The sequence below is a fragment of the Chroicocephalus ridibundus genome, chromosome 20, assembly GCF_963924245.1.
Source record: "Chroicocephalus ridibundus chromosome 20, bChrRid1.1, whole genome shotgun sequence".
NCBI lineage: Eukaryota > Metazoa > Chordata > Aves > Charadriiformes > Laridae > Chroicocephalus > Chroicocephalus ridibundus.
Window position 1 is genome coordinate 7347675 of NC_086303.1, and position 15618 is coordinate 7363292.

General features: G+C 47.4%; 2 protein-coding genes across 8 annotated transcripts in view; one reads left to right on the forward strand and one right to left on the reverse strand.

Moving 5' to 3' along the window:
• MAGI3 (membrane associated guanylate kinase, WW and PDZ domain containing 3) overlaps positions 1–3498 on the forward strand; it is a 68640-nt gene extending 65142 nt beyond the window's left edge. Inside the window, exon 21 of one of the 2 annotated variants that reach the window (XM_063356576.1) lies at positions 395–3498. In XM_063356576.1, coding sequence (XP_063212646.1) covers positions 395–1494 — 1100 coding nt within the window. In that variant the 3' untranslated portion in view covers positions 1495–3498. The remainder of the gene's footprint in view (positions 1–394) is intronic. The other variant, XM_063356577.1, reaches the window with a different exon arrangement.
• A 233-nt stretch (positions 3499–3731) lies between these two features.
• LOC134525591 (protein PHTF1-like) overlaps positions 3732–15618 on the reverse strand; it is a 30448-nt gene continuing 18561 nt past the window's right edge. The window contains exons 1-18 of one of the 6 annotated variants that reach the window (XM_063356584.1): positions 15412–15538; positions 15291–15347; positions 15134–15203; positions 14502–14660; positions 14101–14260; positions 13244–13369; positions 12254–12413; positions 11075–11248; positions 10917–10994; positions 9934–10143; positions 9423–9551; positions 8805–9077; positions 8040–8171; positions 7755–7841; positions 6613–6768; positions 6121–6216; positions 5391–5516; positions 3732–5004 (exon numbers count right to left, since the gene is read on the reverse strand). In XM_063356584.1, coding sequence (XP_063212654.1) covers positions 4984–5004; positions 5391–5516; positions 6121–6216; positions 6613–6768; positions 7755–7841; positions 8040–8171; positions 8805–9077; positions 9423–9551; positions 9934–10143; positions 10917–10994; positions 11075–11248; positions 12254–12413; positions 13244–13369; positions 14101–14260; positions 14502–14660; positions 15134–15203; positions 15291–15347; positions 15412–15456 — 2259 coding nt within the window. In that variant the 5' untranslated portion in view covers positions 15457–15538 and the 3' untranslated portion in view covers positions 3732–4983. Of the gene's footprint in view, positions 5005–5390; positions 5517–6120; positions 6769–7754; positions 7842–8039; positions 8172–8804; positions 9078–9422; positions 9552–9933; positions 10144–10916; positions 10995–11074; positions 11249–12253; positions 12414–13243; positions 13370–14100; positions 14261–14501; positions 14661–15133; positions 15204–15290; positions 15348–15411; positions 15539–15618 lie in introns of those variants that run through there. The other 5 variants (XM_063356585.1, XM_063356586.1, XM_063356583.1 and 2 more) reach the window with 5 other exon arrangements.

Consider the following 15618-nt stretch of genomic DNA (forward strand, 5'->3'; position numbering starts at 1 on the left):
ACTTTTCACTGTTTTCAGTTTTCCTTTAGCATAACAGTTTCAGTTCATTTTGTTTTCTTACATTAAACAACGAGGTCAGGGACTCTCTAATTTGCAGTTCTGCTGTGTAGGCTCTAAAGTTGTGCTGATGCGAGACTGTGTCGGTCCCGCAGAGATTGCAGCATTCTAAACACAAGTTTTTTCCAAAATCACATCCTTAGGGTTGTTGCAGGCTGTAGAACGATACAATACAGAAAACTGGCTAAATAAGACTTTGAGAGTATGCCACTATGTAATCTTTTTAATTGAAGATTTCATATAACATCCCGGAACCTCAGTAGTACGCACGTTTCTAAAACACGTAGTGATTTTTTTAGGTAGTCATTTAATCAAATCTCTCACTGTTCACTTCCAGGTGATTGGGATAGTTATAATCCATCTTCATCAAATGTAATATATGAAGAACAGTCACCATTATCTTCATCTTCACATTCTGCTTCCCCATCCGAAGTGTGTTATTTACCAGTACCAGGAGAAGCTTTAACGAGAGTTCAGCTGTCTGAGAAACTGGAACAAGCAAAGAACACTGTGCCTGAAAAGACGAGCACTTTAACCGAAAACCAGTTTGAGATGAAGCCTCAGTCTTCTCCCCAGAGAACCGAGAACAGATGGGAATGTCCCCCCAGCCCTGGGTTTGAAATCACACCAGGTAGTTTGGAAGCAGGGACCAGAAGAGACAGATCTGCAAGTCCGGAAAAGTCAGGGGCTGGTGAGGGACACCCTCCTGCAGGATTCCACAGCCCCAGAAAGGGGGATCCTGGAAAAACCTACGGCAATTCCTCACATAAACCTGACAGTCCCAGAAAGAGTGAGAGTAAAGCCACAGAAATGGGGATGAACAATAGTAACAAAAGAGAACATTCCAGTGGAAACCAAGGAAGGTCTGCCAGCCCCCAAAAGCAGCTTGGTAAGCCAGGAAACACAGAAGCGGTCGGCAGGTTGCAGGAATATCAAGATAGAACAACCGGTGGTGGTAGGACAACTGTCGAGCAATTGAAAGGTGGAAATGGTAAAACAGGAGTCACCGGGAAAGACAGGAAGCAGAAAACTTCTGGAAAGACAGAAGGGTGGTCTCCAGAGCGACAGTATGCAGCGTTTGATGAGAATAATCTTCCTTTCAGGGACTCTAGGAGAAACCCGTCTGGCGATGAAAAACTGAAGAAGTCGAACTCTGGAGAGCTGAGCTCCAGCAGGTTCAAAACTTCCAGCCTTTCCAATATCCCACTGCTTTCCGTGGAGAAGCAAAGGCGGCCAGAAGCAGAGGAGGCTGTTGTGCTGAACAGACAACACGGAGAGCGACACACGGAGCTGCCCAATGAAACCAAAGATGATGGAATTTCCAAATCTGAGAACAGTTCTCCAGTCAAGAAAACACCGATAACTCCTGGACCTTGGAGGGTACCAAGCGCGTGTAAAGTCACCCAAACAGCAGGTGTGGCTGAAAAACGGGTTTGACTGACACTTGTTTTTAGAACATGTTTTAATCAAGTTTCTAATAATGGTCCTTTAAAAGCATTGTTTCTTTTCACGAAGTTGTCATTTTTTTCAGAAACTGGTTAGAGGGTGGAAAGCATTTGATTCGTTCTTAAATTATGTAAGCTGCATGAAGGACCTTTTGGATTGCTTAAACGAAACTCTTCCATAAGCTGCTGTCCCCTTGTCCTCTGACGGCGGCGTTCTGCTGCTCCCAACGTTGCACTGCTGCGGCTTTCTCAGATAGTATTGTGAGTTCTGAACAAAATTATTTAATGCCTCTGTTGCCAATGTGACCATGACTCACTTCTTGTTCCTGTGCCAAGTTATCTGCTGTAGCCGGTCAGTCTGATCCTTCTCGTGTGTATTCCAGTCACAGGAGAGACAAGGTTGTGTTTGAAATGGGTATTTTCTCAAGAGCATGTTGCATGTTTACCCAAGGAAATCCACGTGTTCTTCCCGGTTCAGTGAGGAGAGGGGTGCGTTGGTTCTGTCAGTTCTAGGGCAGCAAACGAGCCACTGATGCCGTTCCGTTGATGGCTTTTCTGAAATTTTTATACCTAATACAAAATCGTGCAGATAAAAATTATATTTGACATAATCAATGTTTTGTAATTTTGCTTTTTATGAACACAGCAAGATTGCTTTATTTCCTCGATTCATAGGGATGCTTGTACAACTCTTGGCAGACATCTGCCTGAGAGACAGTTCTGGGCTCTGTTAAATAACATCCTTCCTTGTTTCAGTTGTGGCACTGTCTCATCCTGAGCGTTCTTGGTGAACATCAGCAACGAGTGCACGTTCCTCTTCGGCCTCATCGTGGTGCTGTAAGCTCAACTCCCACCTTCAATTACTTCGCGCTAGTTAGGAATGGGATTTTTTCCCTCCGTAGAGGTAACAACTGACCTTTAGGACAGAACCAACTGCCGAGGCAGCTTTTTAAATGAAGTTCCTGCCTGTATATGAGGCATCTCCCATATTGTACTTCAGCGTGAGCTGTTGTAGGAGTGGTAAAGAGGATGATGCACAGGGTACATGAGACTTAATATCTATTGTTTGGGCTATAACCGTATTGTATGAAGAGGGCTGTTACCACGGACTGCAGACACAGCAGCCTGCATAAAGTCAAGGGGGTTATTTTTGTCATAGTTTTAGTGATGATTTCCTGCCATGTTCGGTTTTAGCAACCACAAAAAAGTGGTAAAAGGAGCCCTTTGGTCCAGTTTGCAGGAGAAAGGAGTAAAAGGTCAAGCTCATGTTAAAATTCAGACTAATACGATTTGCTGTTTGAAAGTGAACGAGTGAATATCTCGTTTTGGCTTTGAAACATTTGACGTTTTTAAAGCTTAGTGAAGCACAGTTCTACGTTGAATTCTTTAGAAGTACGGATGACTACTCAAACAGCTTTTTAAACAAAGACTTTGAAAATTAAATGGGCTTTAAAGCAGATCTGAACTCTGCTCTGCTGCTCGACATTGGATGATCCGTTGAGATTTGCTGTGTAGCATAATACGTACAAATACTCCCCGTTGCGGAGTATGACTGTGAAAATATGTAATACTTTGAAGTAGCCTATGTAGATATTAGCCATGTATTCTTAACAAGAGACTGTTTCATGTTGAGTTGTACGCACTTGCCCTGACCACCGCGTTCGTGACAGAGGTTTAATACAAAGATGAATTAGCCCCACTGAAACCATCTCCCCGTCGTCGGCTGCCCCTCTATTTTTTCTCTGTGTTGATGTGACCTGATTTAGTGTCTTACCTGCGTGTGATTTCTCCTTCCATAGAACTTGTATCTGTACTTACTGTATCAGACGACTTAGCAATGTGGCCTTGGAATGCTGAGCAATGTATGGATGTACTGGGTGTAAATGTTTATATATTGTACAGCACCTTTATACATACTTCTGAGGTTCTGACTAGAGAGAGACCTGTAAATCGCTCATTATTTTTTATATAGATATTAAAAAGAAACTCCAGTTCACGGCCTGTTGGTTCTGCAGTGTATAAAATAGATGCTCGTTGACTTTCAGTGGTGTGCTACTTGAAACAGCGAAAGCTAGCACCTAGGTTTTGCCCACAAACATAATACTTTTCTGGAAAACAAATGCAATTTCTTATTGGAAGTTCCCTTGACTCCCTGTCCAAGTAACAAATGTTCCACAAAGGTGTCATAAAAATCATCGGGTCATGTAGAAATAGTTATCAATGACGAAATACTTGTACTGTAGGTTTATTTGTACATTTTGAGATATAAAATTGTCATCTCCTCTTACATCTTACAACTTTTCCTTGTACAGAAAACAGCTGTAAACAATTTACTACCAAAAATTCTTATGCCATCTTACCCCCTATGTGAAAGAATGAAGCTATGAAAAGTTCCTCCGTTTTCATTTTTTTCATTACTAATAAATAGAAGTCGGTAGAGTCAGTTAAGGAAAAATGTAAGTTTAACAGACGTCTTTGAAACATTTTGTTTCTCTCCTCTGCCCTTCCTGAGCATGAACCCGCTTCTGGGGGAGGAAGTCTTCGCCAGGTCTCTTCCCCCGAGCTGACTCGCTCAACAGTTTCTTCCTCAGGGATTCCCGGGCCAGGCGCTATCGCGACACCACAGCGTGGAGCTGCAGCAGCTTCTCGGGACGCGCGGCGAGGCCCCCGGCTGCCCTGGGACAGAGCCCGGGCGGAGCATCACTGAGCCCTTCCAGGGAAGGCGCAGAGCGGAATACTCCAGTTGATCAGTGCTTCACTTGGAGGTTGTGGTGTAAGGCTGGTGTAAGGCTGTTCTCAGGTAACGACGCTTTCAAAAAAATGATCGTCAGGTATTTGCAGAAGAGCTAACGTAAGCCAACCAGCCTGAGTCTGTGCGTTGCTTAACTCTCAACCTGGACGCAGGATCCACGTTGCGCAGACCGAATGTCCCCACACCCTGCCCTGGTTCAGGGTAGAGGCGCAGCTTTTAAGAAAAAATCCCCTTCGGCACGTCCAGAGAAATGCATCCAGGTAGTATCAGTCTGAGCAGAGCTCTGAGGAAGGATTTCGGGGTAGCTGCGGAGCCCTCTGAAAAAGGCTGACGCTGAGGCGGGAGGGCTGACGCGTCACGTGCGCAGGCGCCCGATTTTACAGAAACGAGGCCCCTGGAGCAGTCGCTGGTGTCCCTCCAGCAGGAGCTTTCGCACGGCTTTCAGGGACCGATGCCCCGCAGTCTGCGCACAGCGCCTGCTGTCGTCAACGCCGCCTACTAGTACTTGGCCCCACTCGTTCTGTTCTGCTGTGCGCGCGCCGTGAGGACTTCACAGGTTAGACCAGTTTATTCTGTTGCAAACAGTAAAGCAGAGGGAGAACTTTTGATACGTACAAATCTGTTTAAGAATAGTAAGTACAGATTTCCGTAGTCTGAGAACACCTCCGCTATTGTTATCTTCTCTGGTCTGTCCTGGTGGGGAGCGCCGAGTGCCGACGTCGGGTCAGGTCACGGTTTAATTTTCCACAACTGAAACGAGAGAGTGGGGGGTCTGAATGCTCTTCATCTGCAGGTAAGACTCAGTCTCCTTTGCCCGTCCTGCCTTGAACGCTCGGCTCCGCGAGCTCCGATTGACGTGCGGGCCACAGGAGGGCTAAAGGGAAAGATCCCAGATTCTGACGGACAGCTTTAGGCAGGTACCGAAGACCTGAGCGGGGCTGAAATTTGTCAGCCCTGTGCTTCCAGCCCCAAAACTGGCTCCGGGAGACTCCACGGGGGCCGTTCTCTGCATTACCGCGCAGGGGTGCCTAATTCAAACCCGCGACCTTTCTGCTTGGGTGGGAGCAATTTGCAGTTGTGCAAAAGTGACCCCTGGGAGATGGTCCCTGTCGGGTTGTACGGGAGTTAATACTTACTCTGATATTGAACCCTAGAAGATCGCTTATAACGCCTGAGACAGCAGAGAGTATTACAACACGTGTTATGTTGTAGATTAAGGGGTTCATGGTCAGTCCGTACAGCCTGAACGGAGTATCTAATTCCTGCAGTGAAAGGGAAAATAAGTCCATTAGCATTTGTCCATACTAGAAGCAATTAATCCTCTGACTTTTAGCTGAATACTGGCTCTCTGGCAGACTTTGCTGGCCGTGCACTGCCTCTGTATCCCGTCTTAAATGTATGTACCGAAATTCCCACCCTGTATTTCAGCCCTCCCAGCTCAAGGAAGTTAGAATTCTAACAGCCGTGCTGAACCTAAAAACTCTCCTTTACAGCAAGAGCAGCTGCGTAACAAGAGCTTGACACAACGGGCTGTAGAAGTTGTCTAGGCTAATTTATGTGACTTGGACTAGGCTCGCTCTTTTCCAAATACCTGCTCTGCTGCTGCCAACGAGCTTCAGCATCGAGGCTGCAAAGCCAAATCGCAGTAAGCTGCTACTAATCAAATGTTGGCAGCACTAATTAGCCACACCGGTCTTGTATTGCTTGAGCTTACGCCACAGCTATAGCACAGAAAAGCTCCCTTTGTGAGAACAAACTTACCTGATCAAGAGACAAGTGGGAAGCGCAAAAACACACCCTCGCTGTCATCAGTCATTGCTTCCATAAAACGCAGCGAGTGTATGTTTTTCGGGAGAGTTGACTTACCTTCAGTAGCTTTGTGGACAGCTTCAAAACATTGTTCACTAGAGACAGCTGTTCTTTCTTGTTTGGCTTCTTCTCCATCTTCAGGTACAAGTTGATCTGTGAGAGAGCCATCGGAGACCAGATGTCAGTATTCCAGCACTGGCCGCCGGCGCGTTTCTAACTAAGGGAAGTGAGAGCCACGTTTTGCAGTCTGCTGCCACGCCTGAGGTCATGCATCCACAGACAGGAATTTAGCAGTGATATCATCATTCTTTTTCCGGTTGATGTGGCTAACATGTTAACCCAGAGACAAAAATAATCTAGAATTTTAGAATTTGAGTCTGTCCGAATGCTTAACTGCTTGTACAGTGGTTCACTGCCTTCCGTCCAGCATACGGGCTGATTTCTAAATTTAACAATTTGATTCCAGTATTTTTTAAGCTGGTCTGAAATGCAATCATTATATCCAGACAAGCCACAAAGCCAAGGGGAGAATAAGCTAAATGGAGATACCTGCTCAGTGAGCAAGATTGAAATGTTACTGTATTTCTTGTTGGTTTCAGAGCCCAAAGATGCCAGACGCAGTAAAAAGAGAAGAAGCGCTGCCTCCCAGATGAGGAACTCCCAGTTGTAAGCTGCATTCAGAAATGTTTTGTGACCTTTAAGGACCTGTATTAGGAAAAAACAAGCACCAATGTCAGTAACAAGTAACACGCCTGTTCTTGGGAAAGTGCAAAATCCTTGCGCTTACTCCTCTTCTGAAGAGACGTCGGTGCTCTGCAGCTACCGCCAGGTTTTCCCTTGAAGTGTAACTCATTCATGTAACGAGGTTAAAGTAAAAGGTCTCGTCTCTAACCTGGCTTTCGCCTGGGATTTGATTTTTTCTTGCCGCTTAGAAAAGGACCCTTGTTCTTTCTCTTTCCTCCCTCTTTCCAATTAAAGGCAATCAAAGGCCTTTCCTTTCACGTGTGCTTGTCCCGCTGGCAGCCTCAGCCCACCACAGCCACGCTGAGCTGATCGCGCCTTTCCCACGTACTCGCTGGGTCTGATCCAGCAGGACAGGGATTGTCATTAATTCCTCCGGAACCCTGGGGCTTACAAAAGCCACCACAGCAGTGAGAGTCACGAGCTACTAACCCTCGATCTTACTGCTACCACAACCACATCTTCACGGTATCAAGAACTTGCCTAGACACTCTTAACGACTCTCTTGCCAAAAACAAACCAAGAAAACAGCTCCAGCACCAACACCGCTTCCTGTAACAGGTTTAGTGAAGGATTAAAAGGCGTAAGTAACAGTTATTGACCTGCTTTTCAACAACAGTGGTTTAAAGGGGGTGCTGCAATCCGCCCCCTTACACAAAACGTCCTGTAACACTTGAGGTGCTTGGGCAGAGTCCTCTCCGTGCACAAGAGCCTGCGCCCTGAAATTTTCCTAATAATTATAAAAACCCAGCCTTCCCTCAGAGAGAACAGAGAATGACCATCTATTACCAACTAAACATCACAAAGCTTTTAAAAAAGGCAAAACATCCCATATTACTTTGGAGACAAGCAGCTACAGTTCCAGCCCTTCGCAGGCTGGCAAAAGAAAAGCCTTCGGTAGTTTGGGGGTTTTCCCCCTACTTCTCAAAAAACCCAAGTTAAACGCTCACCTGGGCGCAGCATATAAAAGCAATTGAAAGAGCCAGCAAAAAGACTGACGATACGACGACATCCACAGATCGCTGGGGGCCTCGCCTCTGCAGAACAAAGACAGGGAGGCAGGTGTAGGTTTGGGTGCCGAGCGGTGAAGTCAAGGCTCAGCACAAACGGCTGTAATTAATTGTTAACGGTTCAGAGAGTGCTGCCCAACGTGCCAGGCAGCAACGAGGTAACGGACACCTACTAGAGACCTGGCTGCAGCCTCTGCAATCATCGGACCTTGGCTCAGGACTCACCTTCAGATAGGAACGAAGGGATAACCAGATCTTAATGTTTTCTACCTTCTTGAGTCTAAAGTGAGGAATTTCGTATTTCCTGGCTTTCCGAGCAGACGTGATGTGACTAAAAAGCTTGGCAAACAAAAACCTCTGCAAATTAAAAACATAAATTAGTCTAAACCCAAAAAGATTGATTGGCATTGCCTAATGGTAACTGGCAGAAGAGGTGAGCCTTGTGGCAGGCGGGGGGAGCCTGACGGGGTCCTCGGTGCACGATCCCCGGGTAACAGCTGTCACCTCGTGCCTGGCAGAGGCGCTGCTGGCACAGGAGAAGCCACAGAGCTCCGGCTAAAGCGCTAAATCCCACCAGCCTGCCCCGCCGTGCAACACCTACAGCGACAAAGCTTCTGCCCACAGCCGTGAGGGCGCTGAACGTGACATGGCAAACTATCTAATGCTCCACCTTAGAGCAGGCGGCTGCTTTTTCCCAAACGGCTCCACGGTGAAGCGTGCTCTTCCCTGCAGAGCGTCATTTCAAGATGTTAGAAGGTTGTTTTTTTCCTTTGGGGCAGGGGCAGGGTAAGAGGGGGGGCGCAGGGCTCAGGGAGGGTATCGACAGGCTTAATTTTGTCTCCCTGACTCCCCTACCTAAACTTCTCAAGCATCTTGCCAGCTCTGGCGCTGCAGCTTGCTGAGACACGCGTGTCTTACCTGTGTCTTCTGCGAGAGGCAGCGCGGTTGTGGCAGAACACCTGCCCCAGGAAAGGCAACATTTAAACCCACCTGCTTGTACGTTCTCTCGGCAACACACATCATGAAGAAAAACATCCAGGTTAAGCAAAGTCTCTCAAGGAAGTTGATCGCAGACAAAACAATGACAGGGGTGCTGGCAGGCGCTCCACAAAAGATGTGCAAAAGCTCCCTTAGAGAAATGGAGCACAGCTGCTCCAGGTTGTCTGTGCGGAACAGTCTGTAGAGGAAGGGCAGGAATGCTAACCCAACGGTGATGATGTTTCCCAGCATCTGGTACCCCACTCCCTGCTGGTAGGCATTAACCTGGCAAGCAGGAACAAAACCAGGATGAGTACCTCGGGCTTTGCATCAAGGAAAAGGCACGCCGTTGCAGCAGCATTAATTCAATCAAGCATCCCCTTCCCCCCAAAGGACGGAGCCTAAAATAATGCCACCCCTTCCAGTCCAAAACCAGCAACTCAGTCCATGATACTCGACACTTTTTCGTCTTCAACGGGCCCTCCTGTTGGGACAACTGTATCTGCAGTTGAGGAGGGCCCAGTTTTATACCGCACCTCCTACTTGCATGTATAACTATTTCCAGGCTTTTTGGTGGTTGTTTTTTAAAGCATGGGGGAGAGAGGTTTCAATGCCCTACAGCCCTCTTACCCTGCTCATGATAATCCCACTGATCTCCAGCACGGACATGTCCACCTTCTTACAGTCATTCCCTTCCCAGATCAGTGCACTCACTTTTGCAGATGCTGGACTTGTATTCTGCAGCCAAAACAAATGGTTCTGTAAAAGAGAAAAGAACGCAAAAGGCGTATAATCTGTTTCTGTCCTGCTATTAAATAATGCTTTTTCCTAGAAAGTATTTAGATTGAGAAGGGGATTCCAAATTTGTCTGTGGGTGAAATACTTTATTTGGGAATTAGCAGTGGTCCAGATAATACCAGCGGGGACGAGGGAGTTGATCGCTGATACTCTTTAGATCATTCCAGACTTCTGACTGGCACGCTGACAGAACGGGCTCATCCAGCATTAGGTCGCTGACATTATGCCAACAGCATTCGGATCTGTCTCTCATATTATTTGGGCAGACGGAGGGGAAGGGGGGGTTGTGGGGTGTCTGGAATCTTCCACAGAATTCTCAGCTACTGGATATAAATCAACAAACCTGTTGGAAAACGTCTTCCTTCAGATCCCGCCTGGTACCTCTCACAGTCATTTCCTCGCTGTCGCTGGTGCAGGACGAGCGACACTCTGGCCCGTGGAGCAGATCATCCCACAGCATGTCCTCAGTCTCCGAGTCGTGGCGAGTGCTCTCCGAGTCTCTCCGGGTCACGCTACAGCTCCGCGATCCCACACTAGTGCAGGACCTCGAGTCCTTGGAAGAAGAGCAGAACGTCCAGAGCACAGCCCCCGCCCGGTCTGCAGAACCCCCCCAGCAATCGCTGAAATCCGGTTCCCGGGGCAGCCGAGGGCTCCCCGTCCCACCCACCTGATGGGAAGTGTTACAGACAGCGTCACTCGGCGAGAGTTTCTGCCACCAGCACTTCCACGCAGGAACTCACCCAGAGAGCATTACTTCCCCACCTCGCTGCCCAACAAAATAAAAATGGACTTATTCATTCTAATGCAAAAGTTTCCTGGCTTTTGGATAATCTATTTTAAGATTCCATCGACATTTTATATTTATAATTTCCTATTCATATATTTTATTTCTATTTTATTTTCAGGTGGGGGGAATGGCAGGGGGCAAGATAAACAAAGTAATTAAAAGTGAATGAGTATATATCACAGAACAGATTTATTTCTTCATTTTAAGTTCGAAATTTATTAGCATGACAGCCACAATACAGTGCTGCCTCCCAAACCACAAGAGCAACTGTAGCAATTCAACAAGAGCAATCAGAAGCAGCTTGGACCACACCACACTGCCAAAAGAGTGATTTTTTGTCGGTTTGGTTTCGTTTTGTTAAAGTGATATACTCACAATTGTGAACAAAGTTTACAAGGCTGCAAACAAGCAGGGAGCGAGGCCACACCTGGCGCCTGAAGAGGCTGAAGCACTACCATTTAGTAACGGTCTGTTCTGGTGGGCAGGAGGTCCCTCACTGGCTCCGGAAAGCTCTGCCTGTTGAACTTAGATGACCGTACCTGACTATTTAATGCAGATTCTAGTTCAGATTCCACGACGCTATCAGAGTCCCTGGCACCTTTCAGGGCTTGCTTGACCTGCCAAAACCAAAGGAAAACCAGCACATCATCCATAGCAAAAAATGGTGTGGAAAACGGCATAAATTCCACCTGAGTACCTGTGAGACAGCCTGGTTCAGAGAAACAAGAGGCCTCTTTTTCTTCTCTTCATAGCTATTGTCACTGGAAGCCCCTTCTACGTTCTGACGCAACAAGATCCTTTGTGCCATTGCTTCGGCATCCTCCTCACTTGAAAGCTCATCAGAAACACCACCTCTGTTGGTGCGGTCATCCTAGAAATACAGCAGTCAAAATAAGACAAAGGCACCAATAAAGGCCCAGCCTGAACTCCATCAAACCGAAGGTTCAAAGCCAGTGCTGCTACTACCCTGGTATACACAGGAATCTCCAATGACCTGCAAAAGCCAGCACAAAAGATCTCCACAGAACGTGCACAAACAGAATTCAACTTGGCATCACAGAGACATCACAAATTTTAACTCGTTGCCCCCGCCCTTGCCTTGCCACAGAGGTAATGAGGGCATCTTGGGCGCGGTGGAGTTGGGTTTGGGGCAAGGGTGGGAAGAGGAAGAGGCAGCAGCAGCTCTTGGCTATGTCTTACCAGCAACTTTAAGCCCAGGAGCACAGATGTGTCTACAAGCTGGTGGCCAGCAGACCCGAAATCATGAGACGTGTCCCCCTACACCTAGCTCTGCTCCTCTCCAAACGCCTAGACGTAGAGGAGTTGGGATGGCACAGGACTACAGTGTTCCCCCCGGATTCTAATCTCAGTTCTTCATGTGGGAGTCAACACCGACCCAGAGGAGCCTCAAAAGTAATTCCACAAAGCTTTATGTTTTAGAGACCTCAAGACAGGTCACGATGCATTAACTCTGCCTTTCTCTCTCCCCAAGGTCATCCCCGCCTCCCCTCTGAGAGGGTATTGTGCACAACTGTTTGTAAGGCAAATTCTTTTACAGAAGTGCTTTTGAAAATTGCTAATTTATTTAATTTTAATCAATCATTATCAGTGGTCTTCCTTGACTGAGCACCTTGTGATCAGAAGTCTCTACAACTGAACGAGCACTTTGGTAAAACAGACATTTTTCAGGCTTGTCTGTGTTTGAAATACTTGACTATCGTCACGGATGAAAAGATGCTGACAGTAAAGTATCATCGGCACCCTGTCAGCTGTTCAGTCGAAAAGTAGAAAGGGTTTTTAGGTTTCCTATATGCAAGCAAAGATTAGTAGAAGGCAGTATCTTTTATTAGATCAAACCACAAATTCCTGCCAGTACCTGATGGCTCTTTTCCCCATCGGAAAGTTTATTTTTCTCTTTGAAGTGCAACAGCCTGTATTCAGATCTGGCATGTCTGTGCTTAATGCCATTATTCACAGAATTCACACCATTTTCTGTCTCAGTCCCTTTCTCAGCTACCAACTTTACTCTTCTAATCCTATGAGAGAAAATACAATTAAATGCTTTTATGTCAGAGAAAATCTCTTTGAGGAAAATATCATGGTCTCTTTCACTTGCCACACGGGTACAACATCAGACAACATAGCTGAGGGAATAGATAATTGTCTTCTGCTGACAGGCTCTTTGTGTCCTGATTCTGTTGAAGAGACTTAAATCCGCTTCGCTCTCACTGGATGGCTCTTTTGTAACTCTGATAGTATTTTGTAACTCTGATAGTATCTTGAAACTTCTAAACCAAGAGGGAAATTTTTTCTTATTATTATTTTGGAAAAAGAAAAAGAGCTTTTCATAAGACCAAAAGTCATCAAAATAAACAACCAGTCGGTTGAAAACTCATCAAGAAACTCACCAGAGAAAACAGCAGAAGACAATTAAATGCCATCCCAAACAATCTATCCTCCTCTTCCTCAAGTTACTTTTAGAAAAAGTAAGGTGGTAAAGTGGGATGGCTATCCAAGCAACTTAAACTAGAAGGCACAATTGCTTCTGGAAATCAGGTAAAATAGTTTGAGCACACACACTGAAGAAAGGTCGCTCATCTGATAATTAAAAATAAGCTCCACCACTTTCTGCAACTCACCTAATGCTCAGTTTTAGCTGTTCTGGGAGATATGGTATGATCTCCTAATAAGGACATACTAAAAATTCATGAGGAATCCGCCTCCTACAATACCAAGAGTGCATTTAGTTCAAAGGAAACCAAGTGGCAGACTTTGGGGATGTCAGTGACAGAATACTTCATTTTCCAAATATCAAATTGATCGGAGTGTCATTACAAACACAACAAACCCAGTGGAGACCACCTACCTCCTTCGGAAAAGCATATTAAATACATTACTAAGAATGGATGCAGATTCAGATTGCTGCTCTTTACTGTTTTTCTCAGGAGAAGACCAATTGTTCCCATCGACACCCACAGATTTGCGTAACTTCCTGATTTTTAAAAGAAGAAGAATTTAATTTGCATAGCAAGCTACTTTTAGGTCTTTCTTAAAAGAGCTGAGTCAGATGTCATGCAGACAGAATGCTTATTTCCAAATTAACAGAAGCTATGCGTATACCCACAGGACATCAGTACAGCACTAGCCAAGGGTGCAACAAGACAAAATCTGGACAAAACTTTTGCTATAGAAATGGAGGCAAAACTCTATCCCCACCCATCGTTCTGTGTTCAAATATATCTGTGTTTACGCTGACTCAGACACCTAAGAGTCAAATATCTAGCAGATGGACGGTAACGTCTTCCACGTGCACAAATTGCCAGCAACGAATCCGCCGCAGTCATCTCCGCCATCATTTCCTTGTTCTCAATACACATCAGGAACTCCCTGCAGTTAATGCCGAAGCAGGACAGCAGACTGGTCTGCAAAACCTTGAAGGTGCCTTTCTGCACAGAATGCCCTCCTCTGACCACAAAAAGAAACTGTATTAAAAAGCGATGTTAGAAAAAAAAGGCCTGACTGACAACTAAAGCCTGCTAAATTTGCTGCATTTGTCTTGGTTATGAGAAGATTACAAGCAAGACAGAAATTTACATTTTCACATTTACAGTTAAGTAGCATATTTACACAAAAATAGAAAAGAAGATATTATCCATTAACTTCTACCACGAGCAATCCATCATATGCTTTGATGCCAACACATGAACCCGTTACCCCGCTCACCTCCTCCGCCTGCTGAGTCCGTTGTTTCCTGAGGGTTTGTTGATCTGGGTGGACACTATTTGACAGTGAACGGTTCCCATCAGTAACATAAGGCACATTGGTCCCATGACTTCGCTCGCGTTCACAACAGGCATCATGAAATACAACACAACTGCTATGACTGCAAAGGAGAAAATTGTATCATCAGCTGCAAAAATTAAAAGAATGGCCCAGCTTTTCTGTCTTAACTATTTATTTTTACTCTGTTTTATAATTTCTGTAAACACTAGTGCCACACATCTTGAAATCTACATGAAATAGGTTTCAGATAGCATCTTTATGCTTTTAGATTATGGACGACAAAATGATGTCACATTCCTCACAGAATCAGGACTGTGGCACAGACTCCCACCACCCCTTACCTTGCATAACATAGAGCACCAGGAGCCACATAAAAATACGCTGGGAAGTGACCTGTATCCACCACTGGCTGAATAACGGAAAAAATACAACTCTGACAATTCCTTTCCGAGTTAGCGATGTCCAGGGAATTTCGGGCTTGGCTTTGGCAAATGTAGAGCCTTGGAATTAAAGGAAAAACAAACCAGTCGTTAATCGCGTATTACGAGAACTTCCTTACCCGCGCTCTCCCCGGGGCCGAGGCCCGAGCGCCGCCGTGCCGAAGGGCGACAGCCCGGCTCAGGCCCGTGTCCCAGCTGCCCAGCTCGGACGGCGCCCCCCCGAGCAGCCCCTCGCCCTGCCCCGGCCCAGGGCCCGGCCCTTCCCCGCCTGCCGAGTCCGCTCCCGCTTCGCGCTGCTTTTGCTGAAGCAAAACCCCGGATTCCTCCCGCCGCTGCGTTCAGGCTTCCAGCGCCCCTCGTGCGCCGAGGTCGGGCGCCTGGGCTGGGGCTTCCGCCGCGCTCCGTGCTGCTGCCGGAGCCGAAGGGCTCGGGCGGCGGGCGGCCGCCGGGCTTCAAGGTGAAATCCCCGCCGGAGCTCCGGCCGGCCCGGCGGCTGCGGGGGCACCGGCACCAGCGTCTGCGGCACCGCTCACCTCGGATCAAATCCACGTCGATGAGGTCGGGCTGGATGTGACCCTTCTTCTTAGGCTTGCTTTTGAAGCCCTACGAAGCCGAAAACAAAGGCCGGTTAGCGGCGGGGGGCGCGGGGCCGGGGGCGCGGGCGGCGGGAACGCCGGCCGCCGCCGTTACCTTCATCTCGGTCTGCTCGATGGACTTCTCCCATATCTGCTGGTCGTAGGCCCCGATCTGGAAGGAGAGGAGGCTGAGGGCATGGCCGGGCCCGCGGCTGCCCGCGCCGCGCCGCACTCACCTTCTTCTGGTACCAGGAAATGGCATCGGCGCCGCGAGCGGCCATGGGCGCCCCGGGCCCGGTACCGGGCCCCGTTACCCTGGAGACCGCCGCGAGGCCGGCGCTCGACTGCCTGCGCCTGGCCCGCCCCGCCCCCGCCCAGGCAGCACCAGCAGACCGCCGAACCCGGCCCCGCCCCCCCCCCCCCCCCCGAGGAAATAAGCAGCC